At 43.4% G+C, this 25,541-nt stretch overlaps 1 protein-coding gene across 1 annotated transcript in view; it reads right to left on the minus strand.

The window, feature by feature from the left end:
* The window catches only part of SOCS7 (suppressor of cytokine signaling 7), a 48,827-nt gene that overhangs the window by 7,405 nt on the left and 15,881 nt on the right, over positions 1-25,541 (minus strand). Inside the window, exons 6-9 of the mRNA XM_012451907.3 lie at positions 24,446-24,614; positions 14,668-14,796; positions 3,349-3,484; positions 2,793-2,943 (exon numbers count right to left, since the gene is read on the minus strand). Coding sequence (XP_012307330.3) covers positions 2,823-2,943; positions 3,349-3,484; positions 14,668-14,796; positions 24,446-24,614 — 555 coding nt within the window. The 3' untranslated portion in view covers positions 2,793-2,822. The remainder of the gene's footprint in view (positions 1-2,792; positions 2,944-3,348; positions 3,485-14,667; positions 14,797-24,445; positions 24,615-25,541) is intronic.

A 25,541-nucleotide genomic window follows, 5' to 3' on the forward strand; every position in this document is an offset into this window, starting at 1 on the left:
AGCAAAAATGGATCCTTTGAGTTCAGTTCAAACCTTTGCCAATATATAAGTGCCCCCAACACTTAAGACAAATGGCTCCCAGTTGGCCTGTTCCTGATCATGCCACGCCCTTCCCAGCTGAGACAGGACTTATACCTCTAGGTCCCCTTGCACAGAATGCTCTGCTCCAAGGCCCTCCCATGGCTGGCTCCTTGATATTTGGGTATCAGCTAAAATGGCACCTCATCACAAGGCTGTCCCTGACCATCTAAAACTGAGGAGTACCCCACCACTAATCACTAAACTTTACTGAGTTTTATTTTCCTCACAACATATACAGTCACCTGAAATTAGCCCATTCATTTATCTTCCTGTTTGCTGTCTGTCTTTCCTTACAAGAAAGGAAGCTGAGTGAGAATAGGGCCTTTGCTTTGCTCAGCACTCTATTCTCTTTTTTTTTTTTTTTTTTTAAGATGGGGTTTCACCATGATGGCCAGGCTGGTCTTGAACTCCTGACCTCAGGTGATCCACCCACCTCAGCCCCCCAAAGTGCTAGGATTACAGGTGTGAGCCACCGCACCCGGCTCAGCACTCTATTCTCAATTAATTCATACCGGGTGCTGAACAAACACAAATATACAGGTATCTGCTGAGTGGAAGCTCTTGAGGAAAAACATCTCAGTTTTGGAACTCTCTGTTAAAAAGGCTCTTCTAAAATTGGACTGAAATCTAGTTTCTTGTAACTTACATTCATTTTGGTCATTGTCCCTGTCTCTTTTTGCTGTGACATGGGAAGGCCTTGGAGCAGAGTATTCTGTGCAAGGGGACCTAGAGGTATAAAGGCCTTGCCTCAGCTGGGAAGGACGTGGCATGATCAGGAACACGCCAACGGGGAGCCATTTGTCTTGAGTGTTGGGGGCACTCAAGTATTGGCAAATGTCTGAACTGAACTCGCAGGATCCCTTTTTGCTGTGACATCAGGATTGTTGCCTGAGGCAAAAAATAAGTGTAATGCTGAACTCGCTCTCCAGTGCAACCACCCAGGGGAGGTTAATCACTCTCTTCCTTGGGAAAACCCATCAACTGTGTCTTTCAGCTAACCATTCCTAAAATCTCCATGCTTCAGGCTAATCACATTTCTTTCTAGGCCCTTTATCTATTCTTCATATGATGAAGTTTGAGCTCTCCAACCCCATGAGACCTTTCTCTGAACACGCTCCCTGTTTATGTGGGTTCTTCCCACAGCACTGCACCCACAGAAGTGGTGCTCTAACTGAAAGGCCTAATGACTCTTTAAGGGTAGTCAGGTAGGTGGACCTCCCTAGTGCTCTCTCTACTTCTCATCCTAATCTCAACTGCAAAGTCATCATGCAGAGAAATCCACAGACACTAGACATTAGATGTTTAGTCACTTTCAAGGCATACAACTTGCATACAATTGAAGAAATGATGAGACTGTACATCTACTCCAGGATCCTTTAAGTTGAAACTCTGCAGCCTCCCGGAATTACCATTTCTTAATCTCTCCTCTTCATTTCTTCTTACTTTGTTAATCCTCATAAGCCTAGCTCACAAGCTTTCCCCCAATAGCACAGGATCAGGGACTTCCAGAGCCAAGAAGAGGCACATAGCTAGATTCACCTTTGCCATGGCTAAAGAAAACCCATGGGACCTAAACCCTAGTTGTCACTCTCTCCCATTAGGAAAACAGCAGAGAGAATGGAGAGACTAAAGTTCCTTTTTTTTTTTTTTTTTTTTAAAGATGGGGTTTCACCATGTTGGTCAGGCTGGTCTTGAACTCCCGACCTCAGGTGATCCGCCCGCCTTGGCCTCCAAAGTGCTTGGATTACAGGCGTGAGCCACTGCACCCGGCCTAAAGTTCCTTTTCACTCGAAGGCCACTGCTCCTATGGGATTTTTTTCCTTTGTTTTGTGTGTAGGGTGGGACTAAGGAACATGGAAGAGATGTAGAAGTATTCAGTGCTTAAAAATGATACTCCACACCAGAAGAAAGCAGTCACTGCACACTGGCAGTCAATCTTGCTCGTCACCACCACCACCAAAGTCATGGCTCCCTGGCAATTGTGTTCCATACTTAGGAACCTGGCCCCACAATGTTTATTTTAGTGCAATTTAAAAGACTAATTGGAATTCATCTGCACAAACCAGTATTCCAAGATATTTTATGGGAAAATAAATGAGGAGAACTGCATAATGATGGGAGAAGAGCCTCTTAGATATATGAATTCCTTAGTTAATTTGTAATGGTCCAAATGGAACTCTAAACAGAGGACTAGGCTGTTTTTCCTCATCCCCATATTCCAAGCTGTGGGACATGGTGGAGTCTCACTGACGTGCACGCCTGCTGCAATTAAAGGCGTGTTTGCATCCTCTTTGATGAAGTTTCCTTTCCCTTTAGCTTCCTGCTTTATATGCCATTTGTGCAGTATTGGGGAGATCAGCCCAAGTCTGTATGAGAGGAAGCTGCACTCTTTATTTTTTTCAATTACCCTCTCCTTGCCAGAGGCTGCACTCTTAGTTACACTTGGGTGCCCACCTCCTTACTCACATTTAGTGATTAGCTTGCACGTTTCCTGGCAATCTGAGTTCAAGTCTTTCATGTCTGTCCGCTTTTCTCCCAAATGGGGTGTGTGCCCCTTGGGGACTCCATGGTCAGATATTGCCATTCTACGGCCAAATGCCTAGATCAGGGCTATCCATGTAGGGAGTTGGGGGGAGGGGCCCAAGGCTCAAGGCATGATGATGACTGCCCAGGAATAAACGTGGCTGGGCAGTGAGGCAGAGAGCTCATACCCTTGGTGGCGCCCAGCAGGGAGCCCCTCGCTACGTGGAGGGTTCCACCTCTTGCTTCTGTTTGGAAATGAGCTGCGCTTCCTTTAGAGACAGGTATACCTCTTCCTGAGGATCATAGTAGTAGAACTTTCGGATATAAGAAATCAGAGGTCTGTGAAAAACAAATGAGGGATATACATAAAGGGTTTTTATACAAAATATAAAATAAGTAACTCCTTTGCTCAACTCTCCTTCATTTCCTACATGGTTGAGACCTAACAAAATTCCCATTTTCTCAGTTATTATAGTTCTATCTCCCTCACTCTTACCACTTCTACTCTATTCTTCATAGAGACTGCAGAAGGGAGGCTGACACACACACATTCCTCCCTTCTGGCTGCAATGTGACAGTTCTAGAGTTAGGTGCTAAGACACAGGAAATGTGAAACAATGATGTCTGCAAATAATTTATGCCAGACTCTGCCTGTGAAGGTAGCTTGCAGGCCTCACTGACATTTGTCACCTCCCCACAACCCCCCTACTCATTCCTGTCCCAACCCTAACAACCCCATTGTACTTAGGCAGTGGGAGATCTGGGATGTGATCTATCCTGACGAGCTGTCGTATCCGGAATCTGCAAAGGTGCTGGAGGGATTTGACATTGCTGAATCGGGACACTGGATAGAGCAGCTGGACGGGAGTTGGTGGCAGTCCTTCAAGAAAGAAAACAAAGGAAAATATTCAGAGGAAACAATGGAGCTAACTACAATTTCTCATACGAAGATAACCCAGGGAGGGAAACAGGGCTTCTTTATGGTTCATGTATGTATTCTGTTGCAAAAGCCCCTCCACAAAGGCCTGTTGATTTCCATTTCCGGAAGCACCACCACCACATTCACACTTAAGGAAATCTATTCTCTGCCAAGGGCTCTCTAGCATCACTTTTTTGTGTGTTATTTGGTTATTTTTTAGACAGGGTCTCGTTCTGTCACCCAGGCTGGAGTGCAGTGGCCCAATCTCAGCTCACTGTAGCTATGACCTCCCAGACTCAAGCAATCCTCCCATCTCAGCCTCCTGAGTTGTTTGGACCACAGGTGTGTGCCACTGTACTAAGCTAATTTTTGTATTTTTAGTAGAGATGTGGTTTCACGTCTTTGCCCAGGCTAGTCTCAAACTCCTGGGCTCAAGCAATCTGCCCGCCTTGGCCTCCCAAAGTGCTGGGATTACAGGCGTGAGCCACCGTGCCTGGCTTCTGGTATCACCCGTAACAGCTGAGAGTCCTGCTCCTCAGAGTAGCCCAATGATGCCAAACTAGAGATGCTGCTTGGACCCAAGTGGCCAATCCCAGGCCTATGGCTCTCAGGAAGACCAAGAATCAAAACCATCCCTGCTGGGAATGAGAGATACTTTTGGGCACATCTAGCAGTATCCTGAAGGTGAGGACTCAGAAAGGCCGTTCAGAGGAGTCCCCACAAATTCCAATTGGTTCAGCAGAGAGGCTGCTAAGTAGAAGGCAACAGCTGGGATCAACTTGACAAGACTATTATTCTTGCCATTACTTCAAGTCAGGACAATCAGGTTTACCCACCCCCCACCACCCCCACACTTCCTGCTTCTGAAATTTTAGGCCAGGAAACCAAAAAAAGACGATGCTTTTAAAAGAAACAACAATTACAGTAGCTTGGGCAAGCTGGGATTAGTACTACTCAGTGCCAATGTGCCTGCTGATTGATGCTAGACTCAATGGAAGCACCACACCCTTATGTATTAGCAGGCTCTGTACCAGGGAATCCCACCCCTACAAAGGGCCCCATGCCACAGCACAGAGACATCCAGAATGGCAGGAACACTGGAGTTCAAGAGAACTAAGAAGATTTTGCTTTCAATAAACAAAGCAGCTATGAAAGGTAAATAAGATTCTTTGAGAAAGAACCTGAGTTGCAAAACCTGTCAAAGAAGTTTTAGCCATTGTCACATCAAAAGACATTTGGTAGATACAACTGATTGGGAAATAAAATATCTACTATTATTGGGGTTTAAGTTCAAATAGTTTTAAAATTTTGATTGAAAGCATGAAAAGAGAAAAAATGAAAGCTTGCACACTGTCTCCCAAAACCTTTTCATGATCATTGACAACAAACTTTCTGGGGTAAAAAAAAAAATCAAAATACATATTTTATTGTTACTAAATAAATAAGCTCATCTTAAAAACATTTAACTCAGGCTGGGTGCAGTGGCACACCCCTATAATCCTAGCATTTGGGAGGGCGAGGAGGAAGGATCACTTGAGGCCAGGAATTCGAGGCTACAGTGAGCCAAGATTGTACTGCTGCACTCCAGCCTCAGTGACAGAGCATGACCCTGTCTCCAAAATAATAATAATAATCTTATTTAGTCTTTAAAACTATACTTTGAGACAGATGCCACCATTCCAATTTCACATATAAAGAAACTGAGAACCAATGAGCTTAGAAAACTTGCTATGGCATGGAGTCAATAAAGCTGACCTACCTTGAACACTTGCCCTAAGGAAGAATTATTGGTGGCTCTGCCATAGCCCAGCCTCTCAGCAGGGTTCCCCAGGAGGGTCTCTACAGTGCCTGCACCTCTGCCTATTTGACAAGGAGGTTGTCCAGGACAGTCACAGCACTTCATGACTAGTCTCTTCTAGTCCCCTCCCTGGCACTCCCACCCCTTCAAACCTAAGGATTATATTTTGAAGCCCTACTGTTCTCCACCCACATGGTTGGTCCTCTCCATTAAAAGAAAAAAAAAGAACTCACACATGAATTTCTCACTTGAATATACTTAACTCAAGTGGTTTTAAGAAATGATTTTGGGTTCAAATACCTCTTTGTATTTGTTCTGTCCCTCACTGGTATTTATATTTTCTTTAGTAAATTAAACTATGGCAAACAGAAAGCTTTGGGGGGTTGGTTGTAATATTGGTAAATTCAACATGATGCTTCAGAGATAAAAGTAATTTATGTATCTAATAATTTATTCCCAAAGATAACACTGTGCTTAAAGAGATCAGGATAATATGCAACATACAATTATCTTATTGTTTGCCTACTTAAATTTTAATGACTACATAAACTTGCCTATTTAATTGTATTACTTTTAGCCTTTAGGTTTACAAATAGCAATTTGAAACCTGTTAATTCTCTGATATTCTCTGGTGTTAACCTGACCATTTGCTGTTTCCCCACAAACCCAGCAAATGATTAGAGCTCTCACACTTAGAGCATGCTAACAGAAGCAGTTATAAATGGAAAGAATCCAGAGTAAGACCCAAGTGGGGCTAAAAGAGTAAAAGTGAAGCCCAACAGTGATGCTCAGCAACTTTCCTCCAGGCCTCATGCCAGAGGTCCTGGGCACAAACCTAGTTTCTAGCCACGTCACTATTTTTCTTTTCTCCCAACAAAGACCCATGTGGGGGGGTAAGAAATCTCTTCCAGGTATAAACACCCAAACACCCAAGTCCTTTTGTCACAACGAAGGTTCTTCTGTTCCCTGAAGACAGAATCAGATCAGGAATCACATCTGGTTCAAATTCTGGGTCTCATTTTCTTTCTTTCTTTTTTTTTTTTTAAAACGGGGTTTCACCATGTTGGTCAGGCTGGTCTTGAACTACCGACCTCAGGTGATCTGCCCGCCTTGGCCTCCAAAGTGCTTGGATTACAGGCATGAGCCACCAGGCCTGGCCCTCATTTTCCTAACAGTGTAAGTAAAAAGAGAATAAACTAGAAAGCTGGTTGACCTTATATGTAATCCTTCAAAAAGGAAAAAATTAGCAAAAGGTCAAAAGTAAAAGAAGGCCAGGTGCAGTGGCTCACGCCTGTAATCCCAGCACTTTGGGAGGCTGAGGTGGGAAGCCTGCTTGAACCCAAGAGTTCAACATTGGCCTGGGCAACCTAGGGAGACCTCACCTCTACAAAAATAAAAATTAAAAAAAACTAGCCAGGGCCGGACGCGGTGGCTCACACCTGCAATCCCAGCACTTTGGGAGGCTACTCAGGAGGCTAAAGTGGAAGGACTGCTTGAGCCCAGGAGGCTGAGGCTGCACTAAGCTATGACTGTACCCTTGCACTCCAGCCTGGGTAACACAGTAAGACCCTGTCTCAAAAAAAAAGAAAAAGTCAAAGAGATTTTCAGCCAACTGTGAAGTACTGTTTCTTAATATCCCACTCCTTTCTTCAGCTTGAAACAGCTTAAGAAAAACTAAACAATAGTTTAGTTTAATGGAAGCAGGGGTGAGAGGGCAGAAGATTCACTTTTCCTTATATTCCCTTGGGCACTATTTGACCCTTTTACCACACACATGTTATTTCACAATTTAAAAAGAAATACATATTAGAACTAATAAATAAGTTATGCAAGATTATAGGATATAAGATGAATATGCAAAAAACAATTTCTATACTCTAGCAATAAACAATCCAAAAATAATTAAAATTAAGAAGCAATTCAATTTACAATAAAATCAAAACCAAATACTCAAATATAATTTTTTTTTTTTGAGACAGAGTCTCGCTCTGTCGCCCAGGCTGGAGTGCAATGGCGTGATCTCGGCTTACTGCAACCTCCGCCTCCCAGGCTCAAGTGATCCTCCCATCTCAGTCTTCTAAGTAGCTGGGACTACAGGCATGCGACACCACACTTGGCTACTTCTTAAATTTTTTGTAGAGACAGTGTCTCCCTGTATTGCCTAGGCTGGTCTTGAGCTCCTGAGCTCAAGCAGTCCTCCTGTCCTGACCTCCTTAAGTACTGGGCTTATAAGTACTATGCCCAACCTGTAAAGAACTCAAAACTCAATAAGAAGACAAATAGCTCAATTACAAAATGAGTAAAGAATCTGAATCGAGATACAATAGCCAATAAGCACATAAAAAGATATTAACATCATTGTTCATTAGGGAAATGTAAATCAAAACCACAATGAGATACCACCTCATACTAGGATGGCCTTATTCAAAAAGATGGACAATAACAAAGTTTTGGGTGCAATTGTTTTGGGAGTCTAGCATCAGGTTAAACATGGGGTTACCCATATGACCCAGCAATTTCACACCTAGGTATATATCTAAGAGAATTGAAAAGATATTCACATAAACATCTGTACATGAATGTTCAAAGCAGCATTATTTATTTCATAATAGCAATAGAGTGGAAACAACCTAAAGAATGGAGAAACGAAATGTGGTATATCCAGAGTGGAATGTTACCAGTCACAAAAAGGAATGCAGTTCTGACACCTGCTGCAACACTGGTCAACTTTGAAAACATTATGCTAAGTAAAAGAAACAAGACATAAAAATATTGTATGATTCCATTTATGTGAAATGTATCAAACAGTCAAATCCTAGAAATGTTAAACAGATTAGTGGTTGGTAAAGGCTAGGAGGTAGAGGGAATAGGGAGTAACTGCTAATAGTCTGAGGTTTTCATTTTGGTGTGATGAAAACGTTCTGAAATTGATTGTGGTGACTGTTATACAACTCTGTGAACCACTGAATTGCAAAATTTTTTTTTTTCTTGAGACACAGTCTCGCTCTGTCGCCAGGATGAAGTGCAGTGGCATGATCTCAGCTCACTGCAACCTCCGCCTCCTGGGTTCAAGCAATTCTCCTGCCTCAGCCTCATGAGTAGCTGGGACTACAGGTGCTCACCACCGCTCCTAGCTAATTTTTGTATTTTTTTGTAGAGACAGGGTTTCACATGTTGCCCAGGCTGGACTTGAACCCCTAGGCTCAAGCAATCTACCTTCCTTGGCCTTGAATCATACACTTTATTTTATTTATTTATTTACAGACAGAGTCTTGATCTGTCGCCCAGGCTGGAGTGTAATGGTGCGATCTCAGTTCACTGCAATCTCTGCCTCCTAGGTTCAAGCGATTCTCCTGCCTCAGCCTCCTGAGTAGCTGAGACTACAGGTGCATGGCCACCACGCCCAGCTAATTTTTTATTTTTAGTAGAGATCGAGTTTCACCATGTTGGCAAGGATGGCTGACCTGAGGTAAGCCACCCACCTTGGCCTTCCAAAGTGCTGAGATTACAGGCATGAACCACTGCACCCAGCCATTCTTCTTTTTCTTTTTTCTTTTTTTTTTTTTTTTTTTGAGACAGTCTCACTGTGTCACCCAGGCTGGAGTGCAGTGGCATGATCCTGGCTCACTGCAACCTCCGCCTCCTGGGTTCAAGCAATTCTCCTGCCTCAGCCTCCTAAGTAGCTGGGATTATAGGCATGTGCCACCAAGCCCAGATAACTTTGTATTTTTAGGAGAGACACGGTTTCACCATGTTGGTCGGGCTGGTCTCTAACTCCTGACCTCAGATGATCTACCCACCTTAGCTTACCAAAGTGCTGGAACTACAGGCGTGAGCCACTGCACCTGGCCGAATCACATACTTTAAATGGGTGAACTTCATGTTATGTTAATTATATCTCAATAAAACTGTTAGATAAAAGCAAGGAAGGAAGGGAAGGAGGGAAAAAGAAATATCCCAACATGAAGAGCCTTTCGCTGGTCAAAGATGAGACAACATGAGCTTCATTAATTATAACTGTAATGGATTGAAAGCCATCAAGTGGGCCGGGCGCGGTGGCTCACACCTATAATCCTAGCACTTTGGGAGGCCGAGTTGAGCGGAGACCAGCCTGGCCAATATGGCAAAACCCCATCTCTACTAAAAATACAAAAATTACCCAGGCATGGTGGCATGCACCTGTAATCCCAGCTACATGGGAGGTTAAGGCAGAATCACTTGAACCTGAAAAGCAGAGGTTGCAGTGAGCTGAGATCACGCCACTGCGCTCCAGCCTGGACGACAGAGCGACACTCCGTCTCAAAAAAAAAAAAAAAAGAAAGCCATTAAGTATGTTTAATTCCATGAATTAATTATATATGTATACTTGTTTTTTTTTTTTGAGACAGAGTCTCTCTCTGTTGCCCAGGCTGGAGCACAATGGCACGATCTCGGCTCACTGTAACCTCTGCTTCCTGGGTTCAAGCAATTCTCTTCTGCCTCAACCTCCCAAATAGCTAGGATTCCAGGGGTGAGCCACTGTGCCCAGCCTGACACCAGTCTTAAAGCCCTCCTACTGCATCCATTTGTGGGATCTGAGCCAGAAAAACCCGAGATCGCATACTAGCTCTGCAACTCACTGGACTTAAGTTTCTTTCGCTTTTTCAAAAAGAAAAAAAAGGAGAGTGTACTATCTCCTCAAAGGGTAACACTTGGTTAAATGGAATAACACTTGGCTCCTTGTAGGTGTTCAGTTATCATCATTCCAAAGTCTGAACACACAGGTTCCTTTTAGAATCGATTGAGTTAAAATCCCTGACACAGACTGACAGAGCTCCACCTAAATGCTAATACCTACCTCTCCCTCACCCCAATCCTCTCCTCTAATAAAGTCAAGCTTATATAATGCCTTTCCCTTTATGATAAGCAAAAGAGGGCAGCAAATAGTGGTAAAGACTTTGTCTTCTTTGGCCCTATCATTCAAAGAGAGGTCACTTAGGGTCGAAGGGCAATAGCTCTGCTTTGACCTCTCAACTTGATTACAATTTTAAGTGTACACAGATATTAATCTGGAGCATTCACCCCCTCCTGCCCCCAGTAAACATGATTCTACCTTCTTTATGTAGTTTCCACAAATGCCAGCAAACTTTCAATCTGATTACTATTACCTCTTCCACTAACAGACCGGTGAAAACCAAGGATTTGGAGTTAGTTGGGCCCAGGTTTGAATTCTGGCTTCAGCACTGATCAGCTAAGCTACCTTTAGAGTAACTTACTTTTTTTTTTTTTTAGACGATGTCTAGCTCTGTCACCAGGCTGGAGTGCAGTGGCGTGATCTGGGCTCACTGCAACCTCCACCTCCCAGGTTCAAGCGAATCTCCTAACTCAGCCTCCTGAGTAGCTGGGATTACAGGCGTGCACCACCATGCCCGGCTAACTTTTGTATTTTTAGTAGAGACAGGGTTTCACCATGTTGGCTAGGATAGTCTCGATCTCCTGACCTCATGATCTGCCCACCTTGGCCTTCCAAAATGACAAAGTGCTGGAATTATAGGCGTGAGACACCGTACCCAGCCAGTAATTTTATTTATTTATTTTTTAAGATGAAGCCTTGCTCTGTTGCCAAGCTGGAGTGCAGTGGCGTGATCTTGGCTCACTGTAACCTCCGCAGCCCGGGTTCATGTGATTCCCCTGCCTCAGCCTCCCGAGTAGCTGGGACTACAGATGCGCACCACCACGTCCGGCTAAGTTTTTGTATTTTAGTAGAGACAGGGTTTCACCATGTTGGCCAAGATGATCTCGACCTCTTGACTTCACGATCTGCCGGCCTCGGCCTCCCAAACTGTTGGTATTACAGGCGTGAGCCACCAAGCCTGGCCTATTTTTAATTTTTTTTTCTTCTGTAGACAGAGTCTTGCTTTGTCACCCAGGCTGAAGTGCAGTGGTACAATCTCCGCTCACTGCAACCTCTACTTCCCAGTTTCAAGTGATTCTCCTGCCTCAGTCTCCCAAGTAGGGACTTACAGGTGCCTGCCACTACGCCTGGCTAATTTTTGTATTTTTAGTAGAGGTGAGGTTTCACCAAGTTGGCCACCTATTTTTTTTTTTTTTTTTTTTTATTGTTTGTTTGTTTGACTCAGAGTCTTGCTCGGTTGCCCAGGCTGGAGTGTAGTTGCACAATCTCGCTCACTGCAACTTCTGCCTTCTGAGTTCTAAGCGATTCTCCAGCCTCAGCCTCTGGAATGGCTAGGATTACAGGTGTGCGCCACCACTCCAGCCTGACACCAGTCTTAATGCCCTCCTACTGCAACCAGCTCTGGGATCTGAGCCAAAAAAACTTGAAATCACATACTGGCTCTGCAACTCACTGGACCTGTTTCTTTTGCTTTTTCAAAAAGAAAAAAAAAAAAGGAGACTGAACTATCCCCTCAAAGGGTAACACTTGGTTGCCCAGGCTAATTTTGTATTTTTAGTAGAGATGGGGTTTCACTGTGTTGGTCAGGCTGGTCTCAAACTTCTGACCTCAGGTGATCCAACCACCTCGGCCTTCCAAAGTGTTGGGATTACAGGTGTGAGATACTGTGCCTGGCCATATTATTTTAATGGATTGATCTATATTATCCAACTTTGAAGTTGTTGTAAAAATTTCAAGATATCTAAATAAAGAACCTGGTCAATATCTGGCATCTAATAGGCACTCAGTATTAACAGTGGCAAACACTACATACCGTAGCCCTTAATATAATACTAAGAATCTTAAACTATCTGTGGACAGGGTATATTTGTAGAATGAAATGAGCTATATCTGAGGAGTCCAAGATTCCACCAAGTTTCTCAATATTCTAAAAATAAAGCAATGCTCCAGAGTCCAGAATCCTGTCCAAGATTTCCCGGGTTTGCCCACAGGCAGAGCTGATTACCCTGCCCTCGATGGTCACCACCATGCTTTTTGTTTGTTTGATGCAGAGTTTCGCTCTTGTTGCCCAGGCTGAAGTGCAATGGCACGATCTCGGCTTACTGCTACCTCCGCTCCTGGGTTCAAGCAATTCTCCTGCCTCAGCCTCCCAAGCAGCTGAGATTATTACAGGCATGTGCCACCATACCAGGCTAATTTTGTATTTTTAGTACAGATGGGGTTTCTCCATGTTGGTCGGGCTGGTCTCAAACTCTCAACCTCAGGTGATCCACCCGCCTCAGCCTCCCAAAGTGCTAGGATTACAGGCATTTGACCCACCATGCCCAGCCACCACCATGCTTTGTACTGACTTGAATATGTGCTCTTACCTTTGTCTTCCATCCTGTCCCCTCTTTGAGGCTATCAATTCTCTGAGGGCAGAGATGTAGCTTATTTTTGATACTAAGTTACAAACTAAATATCTGTTAAATAAATATCCCCCAAAAAGCCATAAATTTAAAAACTGCTAAGCAGAGTCAACTCCTAAAAGGAAGGAATCTAACTTTTCCCTTTAACCAAGTCAATTGCACAAGGCCCAACTGTGTTGACAGCACTGAGACAAAACTAAATGAAGTGAGAATTAATACAGTTCACACCCTGTCATGCCTTATTTAAATCACCAAGATTATAAGAAACATTCCTGTCACCTGGCTCAATCCAGTTCCTAGTCTTCTGCCTGTGACTCCCCTGAACTCCCACAGTTTAGAGCAATTTCTTGGCATTCTGTTTAAGAATCTTAATTTGATTCAATGGGAAAGCATGAAGTTCTCATTTTAAGTTTTCTTTGTTTGTTTTTGAAAGAGAGTCTTGCTCTATCACCCAAGCTGGAGTGCAATGGTGTGATTTCAGCTCGCTGCAATCTCCACTTCCCGGGTTCAAGCAATTCTCCTGCCTCAGCCTCCCCAGTAGCTGGGATTACAGGTGCCCACCACCACACCCGGCTAATTTTTGTATTTTTAGTAGAAACAGGTTTCACCAAGTTTGAGCTAAGTTGGCTCAAACTCCTGACCTCAGGTGATCCAGCTGCCTCGGCCTCAAAGTGCTGGGATTACAGGCATGAGCCACTGTGCCCTGCTTTTTTTGTTTGTTTTGAGACAGGGTCTCACTGTGTCACCCAGGCTGGAGGACAGTAGTGTAATCTTGGCTCACTGCAGCCTCCACCTCCCAGGCTCAAGTCATCCTCCCACTTTAGCCTCCCGAGTAGCTGGGACTACAGATGCCCACCATCACACCCAGCTAATTTTTGTGTATTTTATAGAGACAGGGTTTCGCCATGTTGTCCAGGCTGGTCTTGAACTCCTGGACTTGAGTGATCTGCCCATCTCAGCCTCCCAAAGTACTGGGATTATTACAGTGTGAGCCACCATGCATGGCTTAAGTTGTTTGTATCTTACAAGATCCTCATATTAATGTACTTGTCATTTTGTCTTACCCAACATTATAAAGGCAGATTGCTCCAAACAATCCCCTCTTGCCCTCCACAGACTGTACAGACACCTCCCTAACTTAGTGGACAGGAAGCCTATACAACCACACTATCAAGGATAGCGACAGCCCCGCACTCCCAAATGGAGAGAGGTCTTGTACTCATCAATGGTAGGGGCAGCAAGATACAAAAGAAAGTATCTACTATTTGACAGCAAGTTTAGTACAACATGGGCAAACCCACAACAGATACTTTCTAACAGCTTGCAATATGCAATTGGATTTGGCTTTTTCTTCTTTTTTGGGGGGAGACAGAGTTTTGTTCTATCACCCAGACTAGAATGCTGTGGCAGGATCACAGCTCATTGCAGCCTCGACCACCTGAGCTCAAGCAATCCTCCCACCTCAGCCTCCCAACTAACTGGGACTACAGGTGGTGCAGCCATGCACCACTATGCCTGGCTAATTTTTTTTTATTTTTTTAAGAGATGGGGGTTTCAAACTCCGGGGCTCAAGCAATCCTCCCACCTCAGCCTCTCAAAGTGCTGGGATTACAGGCATAAGCCACCACGCCTAACCAGATTCAGCCTCCCTGACACTCACCCCTGCCTTTCTGGTAAACATTCTCTTACCTTCCCTGTTTCTATGTGTAGGACCTGAGAATTCTCACCTCTCTGCTTCACTTATAAATGTTGAGATGCCTGGATCAGGGACTCCTCCAAATGTCTAATATTCATATGATGCCTGGACATCAGAGGTGGAAGCAGTTTTCTCATTCATATGGTCAGAGAAGCAAAGATTCCTCCTCAGTATGTTGAGAGATTAATGTACAAAGGCAGGGGATTAACCATGGGACTCTGCAAGAAGAGTGGTTGCTACAACAGTCAGGGGAAAAAAGCTTAACCATGGCCTTTTGTAGGGGTGGTGTTTTTTGACACTAAACTGGATCACACCCAAGTTATATAATTAACAGAAGTACAGTCTTACCTGGAACCCTGGATCTTAAGAAATAGAGAAACTTCCCATTCTTGGAGTGCATAATGGCTCTCTTAATAAACTCTACAACAGATTGACAGCGATCCTCAAACTTGGGATGACACCATAGGCTGAAGGTTCCTGTCATGGAAAAATTAAGAAGTAAAAATTTTAAAACTTACTTTAGAAGATATGAGAGGCTGGTTTGAAATATTTTAACAATGATTCTCACTTTTGGGAGGGCAGTTTGGGGGCGAGATAGCTCAAAGGTCTCTGAAGCCACCTGTTCTTGCTTATCTCACAGTTAACTGTAAGAAAGATGCTGCCTTTAACTCCAGCTCTCTCCTGATACTAAAAATTAAAAAAAAAAAAAGATGCTGCCTTTTTTAAGACATAAATTAGGTCTTACAAGGTTTTTGTTAAGTAAATATAAGTATTCCTTATCCGAAATGCTTGGGACCATAAGTGTTTCAGATTTTGTAATACTTGCATTATACTTACCAGTTGAACATCCCTCATCTAAAACTCTGAAATCCAAGACACTCCAATAAGCATTTCCTTTGAGCATCATGTCAATGTGCAAAAGTTTCAGATTTTGAAGCATTTTGGATTTCAGATTAGGGATACTCAACTTTTAATAATTTCAAATGAGAGGCCGGGTGCGGGTGGCTCACGCCTGTAATCCTAGCACTTTGGGAGGCCGAGGCAGGCGGATCACGAGGTCAAGAGATTGAGACCATCCTGGTCAACACGGTCAACATGGTGAAACCCCGTCTCAAAAAATAATAATAATTTCAAATGAGAAGAAAAGGATATAAAATTTTTCATCAAATATGAACATTAATCTTTAAATCACAGACTTCCTCTCTCTCTATATATATAAATACTTATTATCTGTATTAAGTGTAGATACAGTCATGCATTACTTAATGACAGAAATATGTTCAGAGAAATGCAACATTAGGAGATTTTGTTGTGTGAACATCAGAGTGTACTTATCCAAACCTAGATGGTGTACGTAGCCTATTACATACCTAGGCTATGTGGTACAGCCTGTTGCTCTAGGCTACACACCTGTATAGCATGTTATTGTGCTGAAGACTGGAGTCAACTCTAACACAATGGTAAGTATTCATGTACCTAAATGTATTTAAACATAGAAAAGTACACTAAAAATACAGTAATATAATCTTATGGGAACATTGGCATATATGTAGTCTATTGTTGACCAAAAAGTTGCTAAACAACGTATGACTGTGTATGTACACATATAAGCAAGTCTTTGAATAACATTTTGTTCAGTGTTGTTTCTGTGTAACTTTTTTTTTGTTGGAGACAGGGTCTGGCTCTGTTGCCCAGGCTGGAGTGCAGTGGCCTGATCTTGGCTCACTGTAACCTCCACCTCTTGGGTTCAAGAGATTCTCCTGCCTCAGACTCTCAAGTAGCTGGAATTACAGGCGCCTATCACCAAGCCTGGCTAATTTTTATATTTTTAATAGAGACAGGGTTTCACCATGTTGGCCACCTGGTCTTGAACTTTTGACCTCAAGTGATCCACCTGCCTCGGCCTCTCAAAGCGCTGGGATTACAAACGTGAGCCACCACACCTGTTTCCTTATAACATTGATAAGAAAAAAAAAATCAATTTCTGGCCAGGACCACTGTCTATGTGGAGTTTGCACATCTGCATGGGTTTTCTCTGGGCATGCTGGTTTCCTCCCATATCCCAGAGATGTGCACGTAAGGTGAAATGGCATGCTAAGCTGTCCTAGTCTGAGTGAGTGTGGGTATGTGGGTATACGCCCCACGATGGAATGGTGTCCAGTCCAGGGTTGATCTGCCTTGCACTCTGAACTGCCAGGATAAGCTACAGCCACTGGTGACCCTGAGCTGGAATACTTGGGTAAATGATTATCTAACTTGTTTTTATCAATCTTTCTTACATGTGTGTATAGTTTACATATACTTCACTGTTTAATATTAGAAGTGTTTTAGTCTTTATTTAGAAGTCTGGTCTTTCTTAGACTTTATTTTTTGTCACCAGAAATATGCCATAGAAACTTGACTCTTGTTTGTACTAATTAGCCTATGGCAAAATTAGTTTTGTTAGGCCAGGTGCAGTGGCTCACGCCTGTAATCTTAGCACTTTGAGAGGCAAAGGCGGGCAGATCACCTGAGGTCAGGAGTTTGAGACCAGCCTGACCAACATGGAGAAACCCTGTCTCTACTTTGAGCATGGTGGCACATGCCTGTAATCCCAGCCACTCAGGACACTGAGGCAGGAGAACTGAACCCAGGAGGCGGAGGTTGCCATGAGCTGAGATTGAGCCATTGCACTCCAGCCTGGCAACAAGAGCGAAATTCCATCTCAAAAAATAAAGAAAATAAAATTGGTTTTGTTATACGTCATTTTGCTTAAAGTCAGTTTCCAAGAATCTATTGATGACTTTAAGTGAGGACTGACTGACTTATACATGTACACTGAGCCTTGAATAATGTGGCGGGGGGGTGGCCATGAACCCAATCCCAATGGCTCAACATCCCCCTCATCCCCCACCAAAATAAAAAATCCACATATAACTTTTGACTCCCCCAAAACTTTACAAATAATTTACTGTTGACTGAAAGCCTTACCAATAATATAAACAGTTGATTAACATATATTTCATATGTGATATATATTATATACTGTATTTTTACAACAAAGCTTAAAAAAAGAATACTATTAAGAAAATAAGAGAAAATACATTTCCTATTCATTAAATGGAAGTGGATCATCATTAAGTGACCATAAATCGGATCATGATAAAGGTCTTCATCCTCATTGTTTTCATACCGAATAGACTGAGGAAGAAGAGGAAGAGGAGGGTGTCTCAGGGGTGGCAGAGGTAGAAGAGGTAGAGAAGGTGGAAGGGGAGGCAGGGGAGGAAGGCACACTTGGGATAAATTTACAGAAATATGTTATAATTTGTCTGACTTTTTTTGCTTTTTCTATTTTTTAGAAACAGGGACTCCCTCTATCACCCAGGCTGGAGTGCAGTGGCATGATCATAGCTCACTGCAGCCTCGAACTACTGGGGTCAAGTGATCCTCCTGCCCCAGCCTCCTGAGTAGCTGAGACTACCAGCCCAGTCTGATCTTGAACTCCTGGCCTCAAGTGATCCTCCTGCCTTGGCCTCCCAAGTGCTGGGATTACAGGCATGAGCCTCCACACTCAGGCTTGCTTTTTCATTTCTCTAAAAATGTTTCCATATGGTACCAATTCTTCTTCTACCATTTGCTTTGGTTTCAGTGCCTGTATCATAGAAGAGTCCAAGTCTAAAATAACTCAAAAGCAGTCTCAAATAATCTGAACCCTTCTGCCAGATTGCCTGACACCAATGTTTTCTGGCACTGTTTCTTTTTATGTCTTCTTCCTCGTCATCTGGCACTGGCTCAGAAGGACTCATCTCCATCAAGTCATCCTTAGTTAATTCCTCTGATGTGGTGGTGTCTATGAGTTCCTGAATTTCTGTAAGATCCCTATCTCGAAATACTTCACTCTCACCTTCTTTTTTTGCCATATCCACAATCTCTTTCATGATTTCCTTGATTGGCTCTCACAGATCCTATGAAGTCATGCACAATTTCTGGACACAGTTTTCTTCAGCAGGAATTTATTGTTTTGGGCTTGATGGCTTTCACAACTTTTTCTTTTCTTTTAAGTCAGGATCTCACTCTGTTGCCCAGGCTGGAGTGCAGTGGCATGATCACAGCTCACTGCAGCCTTGACCCTCTCAAGTACCTGGAACTACAGGTACACAAGACCATGCCCAGCTAATTTTTGTATCTTTTCTGGAAATGTGGTTTCACTACGTTGCCCAGGTTGGTCTCTAACTCCCAGGTTCAAGTGATCTGCCCACCTTGGCCTCCCAAAGTGCTGGGATTACAGGCATGAGCCACTGCATCTGACCCACAACTTTTTCTGTAACAACTACGGCATCGTCTTTCTTTTTTTTTTTTTTGAGATGGAGTCTCACTCTGTCACCCAGGCTGGAGTGCAGTGAAGCAATGTCAGCTCACTGCAACCTTCATCTCCCAGGTTCAAATGATTCTCCTGCCTCAGCCTCTCAAGTAGCTGGGATCATAGGTGCGCACCACCATACCCAGCTAATTTTTGTATTTTTAGTAGAGACAGGATTTCACCATGTTGGCCAGGCTGGTCTCGAACTCCACACCTCAGGTAACCTGCCCACCTCGGCCTCCCAAAGTGCTGAGATTACAGGCGTGAGCCACTGCGCCCAGCCAACTATTGGCATCTTCAGTGGAGGAATCCTTCCAGACATTCATGATGTTCTATTGGTATCTTCTGCCACAGCACTTAAAACCCTCTGCATAGAGTACCCTGTGCAATAAGCGTTAAAAGTCCTTATGACTCCCTGATCTAGGTTGTGTCTGGGGGATAGTAGACCACTTTGACACCTTTGGTGTTGAACTCATGAGGTTCTGGGTGGCCAGGGGCATTGACCAATATCAAAAGACCTTTAAAAGGCAGTCCCTTACTGGCAAGGTACTTCCTGACTTCAGAGACAAAGCACTGATGAAATCAATCCAGAAAAAAAGGTTCTCATTGTACATCCCTTCTTGCTGTACAACCAAAAGACTGCAGCTTTATAGATAAAGGTAGTCTTATTAACCCAATTGCATTTGCACAAAACAAGAGAGTCAGCCTACCCCTTCTTGCCTTAAATTCTGGTTCTTTCTTCTCTTCCTTACTAATAAATGTCCTTTGTGACATTTTTTTCCCCCAGAATAGGGCATTTTCATCTTCATTAAAAACTTGTTCAGGCAGATATCATTTCTCCTCAGTGATTTTCTCCATGGTGTCTGGGAATCTGTCTGCTGTCTCTTGGTCAGTGGAAGCTATGTCTCCTGTTATCCTGACATTTTTCAAGGCAAACCTTCCTAAAATTATCAAACCATCCATTTCCAGCAACAGATTCTCCAGCTCTAGTTCCTTCACCTTCCTCTTCCTTTAACTTGTCATAGAATGACTTTACTTTTTCTTAAATCATATTAATCTATAGACACGCTTTGCTTTTCTCTTTTCTTTTTTGAGACAAGATCTTGCTCTGTCACCCAGGCTGGAGTGCAGTGGAGCAATCATAGCTCATTGCAGCCTTGACCTCATTGGCTCAAGCAATCCTCTCACTTCAGCCCGGAGTAGCTGGGACCACAGACAGGCACCACCATGCCCAGCTAATTTTTAAATATTTTTATAGAGACAGGATCTCACTATATTGTGCAGGCTGGTCTTTAACTCCTGTCCTCAAGCGATCCTTTCTACTTAGCCTCCCAAAGGGCTGGGATTACAAGCATGAGCCATTGCACCCAGCCAAGGTATGCTTTTCTTATAGCAGCAATCTGGCACCCACATAAAAGCCGTATTTTCAATATGAAATTAAAAAGTTATTTCACAACAGATATAAGCTGCAGCAGTAGCTTCACGAATTTCTTTTTCTTTTATTACCACAGTCCTTATGCTGAATTCACTTATCTTGAAATGGTGAACAACCATAGCTGCAGACCTCAAACTATGTACAAACTGAGCAATTTTTCTTGTAATGTCCTAACTTTTCTCTGATTCTTGGGAGGACTTCCAGCAACACTAGTGGCACTAGTGGATCTCATGGTATTATTTGAGGTTTACTGTATTGCACTAAACACAATGAAAAATATACAAGAACCATGGGAGATCAATTTTTCCTGTAATACACAAAATTAACTGGAGAGATAAACACTGATGTGGTGATGACTAGTGTCACACAGCATTTTAAACAGATACTTGCAACACTTGAGCTCACCACAATAGAAACAGGGTTGGCTACAGTAGTACATACAGTATATAAGTTAATTTTTATGCAGTTATGATTTAATACTGCACCTTCACATTTGTTTCCATTTCTCTCAACAGTGAACGGTGCCATGTATGGTCTGTGTCTGTATGCATGTTTTGATAAAGTTTTGTTTGTTTGTTTGTTTTGCTTTGTTTTTTGAGATGGAGTCTCGTTCTGTTGTCCAGGCTGGAGTGCAGTGGAACAAATCTCGGCTCACTGCAACCTCTGCCTCCCGAGTTCAAGCAATTCTCTTGCCTCAGCCTCCCGAGTAGCTGGGACTACAGGTACGCACCACCACGCCCAACTAATTTTTGTATTTTTAGCAGAGACAGGGTTTCACCAAGTTGGTCAGGATGGTCTCAATCTCTTGACCTTGTGATCCGCCCATCTTGGCCTCCCAAAGTGCTGGGATTACAGGCGTGCACCACTGTGCCCAGCATTTTGATAAAGTTTTAACTTTTTTTTCTTTTTTTAAAGATGGAGTTTCACTCTTGTTGCCCAGGCTGGAGTGCAATGGCGTAATCTTGGATCACCGCAACCTCCGTCTTCCAGGTTCAAGTAATTCTCCTGTCTCAGCCTCCCAAGTAGTTGGGATTACAGGCATGTGCCACCACAACCGGCTAATTTTTTGTATTTTTAGTAGAGATGGGGTTTTTCCACGTTGGTCAGGCTGGTTTCGAACTCCTGACCTCAGGTAATCTGCCTGTCTCAGCCTCCCAAATTGCTAGGATTACAGGCATGAGCCGCTATACCCGGCCCAAGTTTTAACTTTTTATAATAGATCTGCATATATTTTATGGTAGCAAATGTTAAAAAAACTAGTATCCACATATATTTTATGCATTCATAACATACCTTTTTGATTTTTTTGATATTTTTAGGCTACAGTTTATTTGCAAGATTTTACAAACTGTCACAAATCTCCAAAAATTTTCCAATATATTTATTTTTTAAAATCCATGTATAAGCAGACCTGTGCAATTCAAACCCAGGTTGTTCAAGGATCAACTGTATATACTTCTTAGAGACTATATTAAATAGTCAAGGAAAGACAGGAACAGCAGTTTTGGGGGTCTCACTCATTCACGTGTGTGTTGAGTGTAAAAAATAAAAATCTAAATCTCTCTTTAACTTTAAAACCCCACACTCCAACATATTACAAAGATCCCATCTCAAAATTTAAAATCCCAAATGGAAAAGGGAATCTGAACTCCTAGGACTTAAAAAAATAAAACAACAAAAAACTCAAAAAACTAAAGCAAGAGATTCCAAAGGAATCACCTACAAAAAGAACACAAAAGGGCCAGACACAGTGTCTCATCCCTGTAATCCCAGCACTTTGGGAGGCAGAGGTGGGCAGATCGCGTGAGCTCAGTAGTTCAAGACCAACCTGGACACACAGAAAACCCCTGTCCCAGCCGGGCACAGTGGCTCACGCCAGTAATCCCAGCACTTTGGGAGGCCAAGGAGGGCAGATCACCTGAGGTCAGGAGTTCGAGACAAACCTGACCAACATGGTGAAACCCCATCTCTACTAAAAATACAAAAATTAGCCAGACATAGTGGTGCACGTATGTAATCCCAGCTATTCAGGAGGCTGAGGCAGGAGAATCACCTGAACCCAGGAGGTGGAGGTTGTAGTGAGCCGATATCAGGCCAATGCACTCTAGACTGGGCAAGAACGAGACTTCGTCTCAAAAAAAAAATTGAAAAATAAGGGTGGGTGTGGTGGCTCACGCCTGTAATCCTTTGGGAAGCTGAGGTGGGTGGATCACCTGAGGTCAGGAGTTCAAGACCAGCCTGGCCGTCATGGTGAAACCCCATCTTTAAAAACTAAAAAAAAAAAGAAAAAGAAAAAGAAAAAAATTAGCTGGGCGTGGTGGCACTTATCTGTAATCCCAGCTACTCAGGAGGCTGAGGTAGGAGAATCATTTGAACTTGGGAGGTGGAGGTTGCAGTGAGCTGAGATTGTAGCACTGCACTACAGCCTGGGCACAGAGTCAGACCCTGTCTTTAAAAAAAGACACACACACAAAAAAAGGGATACTAATCAGTCAAGAGAACTGCAGATTTGAGTCTCTCTATCTACTCTAACAGTATCACTTTATTTTTTATTTATTTATTTATTTATTTATTTATTTTTTGAGACGGAGTTTCGCTCTTGTTACCCAGGCTGGAGTGCAATGGCGCGATCTCGGCTCACTGCAACCTCCGCCTCCTGGGTTCAGGCAATTCTCCTGCCTCAGCCTCCTGAGTAGCTGGGATTACAGGCACGCGCCACCATGCCCAGCTAGTTTTTTGTATTTTTAGTAGAGACGGGGTTTCACCATGTTGACCGGGATGGTCTTGATCTCTTGACCTCGTGATCCACCCGCCTCGGCCTCCCAAAGTGCTGGGATTACAGGCTTGAGCCACCGCGCCCGGCAACAGTATCACTTTAAAAACACAAAGACAAATGTTCCACTGCAAACTGGCAACTGAAAGGCCCACAAGGTTTCCATTAAAAATTCCACTTACAGCCCAGGCACAGTGGCTCACGTCAATAATCCCAGCACTTTGGGAGGCCAAGGCAGTAGAATCGGTCCAGTCCAGGAGTTCAAGACCAGCCTGGGCAACATAGTGAGACCCTGTCTCTATTAAAAAAATTTTTTTTTAAATTACCTGGACATGGTAATGCACACCTCTAGTCCCAGCTACTAGCAATGCTAAGATAGGAGGATCACTTGAGCCTGGGAGGTTGAGGCTACAGTGAGCCATTATCCACTACACTCCAACCTGGGCAGCACCATGAGACCCCATATAAAAAAAAAAAAAATTCCATTTATTCAAGGAAGCAAAATCCCTTTAACAAAAAGTAACTGGTAGCCAGGTGCAGTGGCTCATGTCTGACATCCCAACTCTTTGGGAGGCTGAGGCAGGCAGATTCACATGAGGCTAGGAGTTCGAGACTAGCCTGGCCAACATGGTGAAACCTTGCATCTACTAAAAATACAAAAATTAGCTGGGCATGGTCGTGCACACCTGTAATCCCAGCTACTTGGGAGACTGAGGTACAAGAATTGCTTGAACCCAGGAGGTAGAAGCTGTAGTGAGCTGGGATCACGCCACTGTACTCCACCCTGGGTGACACAGTGAGACTCCATCTCAAAAAAAAAAAAAAAAAAAAAAAAGTAATGGGAGAACTTTTTTTTTTTTTTTTTTTTTAGATGGAGTTTCACTCTTGTTACCCAGGCTGGAGTGCAATGGCACAATCTCGGCTCACCGCAACCTCCGCCTCCCGGGTTCAGGCAATTCTCCTGCCTCAGCCTCCTGAGTAGCTGGGATTACAGGCATGCACCACCATGCCCAGATAATTTTTTTTGTATTTTTAGTAGAGACAGGGTTTCACCATGTTGACCAGGATGACTACAACACTGACCAAAAGAGGAAATTATCACCATGCTGCCTGGGAGAAAGTGACTATCAGGCAAAGAAATTCAGAACAGAACAGTTACTGGATCAACACTAAATTCTCTTCTGTATATATGATTTAACAAAGTATCTCTAGATGATAAGTTTAATTACAAACAAAGCTTGTGATTTGCCTAATGGTCCTAGGTTCTTTCTTCCTTTTACCTGAAGAGTTTCACTAGCTCAATTCTTGGGAGCCTCTTCAACAGTTTTGTTCAGGCCCTTCTATTTAGGAGACAAAACGCTGCTGACCAGACTTTTAAATGGAACTTTTACTCTCCCTTCCCTACCCTCTCCATTTCTTCTAGTGACTGAAACCAGTGCCCATATCAATATTCAACTGAGTCTAAGAGAATTTTTCCCCAATCGTAGTTCCATTCCTCCAAATCCCTTCCACAAAAGTCAGACAGCAAAGGTAGAGCAAGGCAAGGGGGAAACAAGTCTCTCTTACCAGCATCTCTTACCTCTGTAGTGCTCCATTCTAGTGTGGTGGGTGATACCCTGTGATCGGAAACTGAGGCTCAGGATATAACGAGGATCAGAACTGTCTCGTACCAGGAAAGAACCATCTGGTTTCCCTTTCAGCTTCATCTCTGCATCTTCCCAATTCATTGGCCCCCAATACCAACCACACTATCAAAGACAAGAAGCACTCCACTAGTTATCAGGACAGAGAAATGTCAAAGTTTTCAGCACAATCTATCTTATCATGGGAGAACGCTCTGCATTATTCAAAACATTTCAATAGGTAAAAGACACGAGCATCTCAACCATTAGCAATGAACATCAGGCTCACTATACTTTTAGCCCTCCAAAGTAACAGAATAATAATTCTGACTGGACTTAGTGTCTCACACCTGTAATCCAAGCACTTTGGGATGAGGTGGGTGAATCACTTGAGGTCAGGAGCTCGAGAGTAGCCTGGACAACACGGTAAAACCCCATCTCTACTAAAAATACAAAAATTAGCTGGGTGTGGTGGCACATGCCTGTAATCCCAGCTACTCGGGAGGCTGAAGCAAGAAAATCAGTTGAACCAGGAGGTGGAGGTTGCAATGAGCCTGGATAGCACCACTGCACTCCAGCCTGGGTGACACAGTGAGACTCTGTCTCAAAAACAAAAAACGGCTAGGCACAGTAGTTCACACCTATAATCCCAGCACTTTGGGAGGCCAAAGCGGGTGGATCATCTGAGGTCAGGAGTTCAAGACCAGCCTGGCCAACATGGTGAAACCCCATCTCTACTAAAAATACAAAAATTAGCTGGGTGTGGTGGCACATGCCTGTAATCCCAGGTACTTAGGAGGCTGAGGCAGGAGAACTGCCTAAACCCAGGAGACGGAGGTTGCGGTAAGCCAAGATCGCGCCATTGCACTCCAGCCTGGGCAACAAGAGCGAAATTCAGTCTCAAAAACAAAACAAGACAACAACAACAACAACAACAAAAAACAATACTAATTCTACAATTCCATTACCAAAGACCTTACCAAGAAATGAAGAGGAAATTGGGTCAGTTAATCTATCAAAATCAGCTTAGACTATGTAAACATTTCTCCTACA

Source organism: Aotus nancymaae, unplaced genomic scaffold (assembly GCF_030222135.1).
Source record: "Aotus nancymaae isolate 86718 unplaced genomic scaffold, 86718_ANA_hifiasm-v0.15.2.pri h1tg000072l, whole genome shotgun sequence".
Classification (NCBI taxonomy): Eukaryota; Metazoa; Chordata; class Mammalia; order Primates; family Aotidae; genus Aotus; species Aotus nancymaae.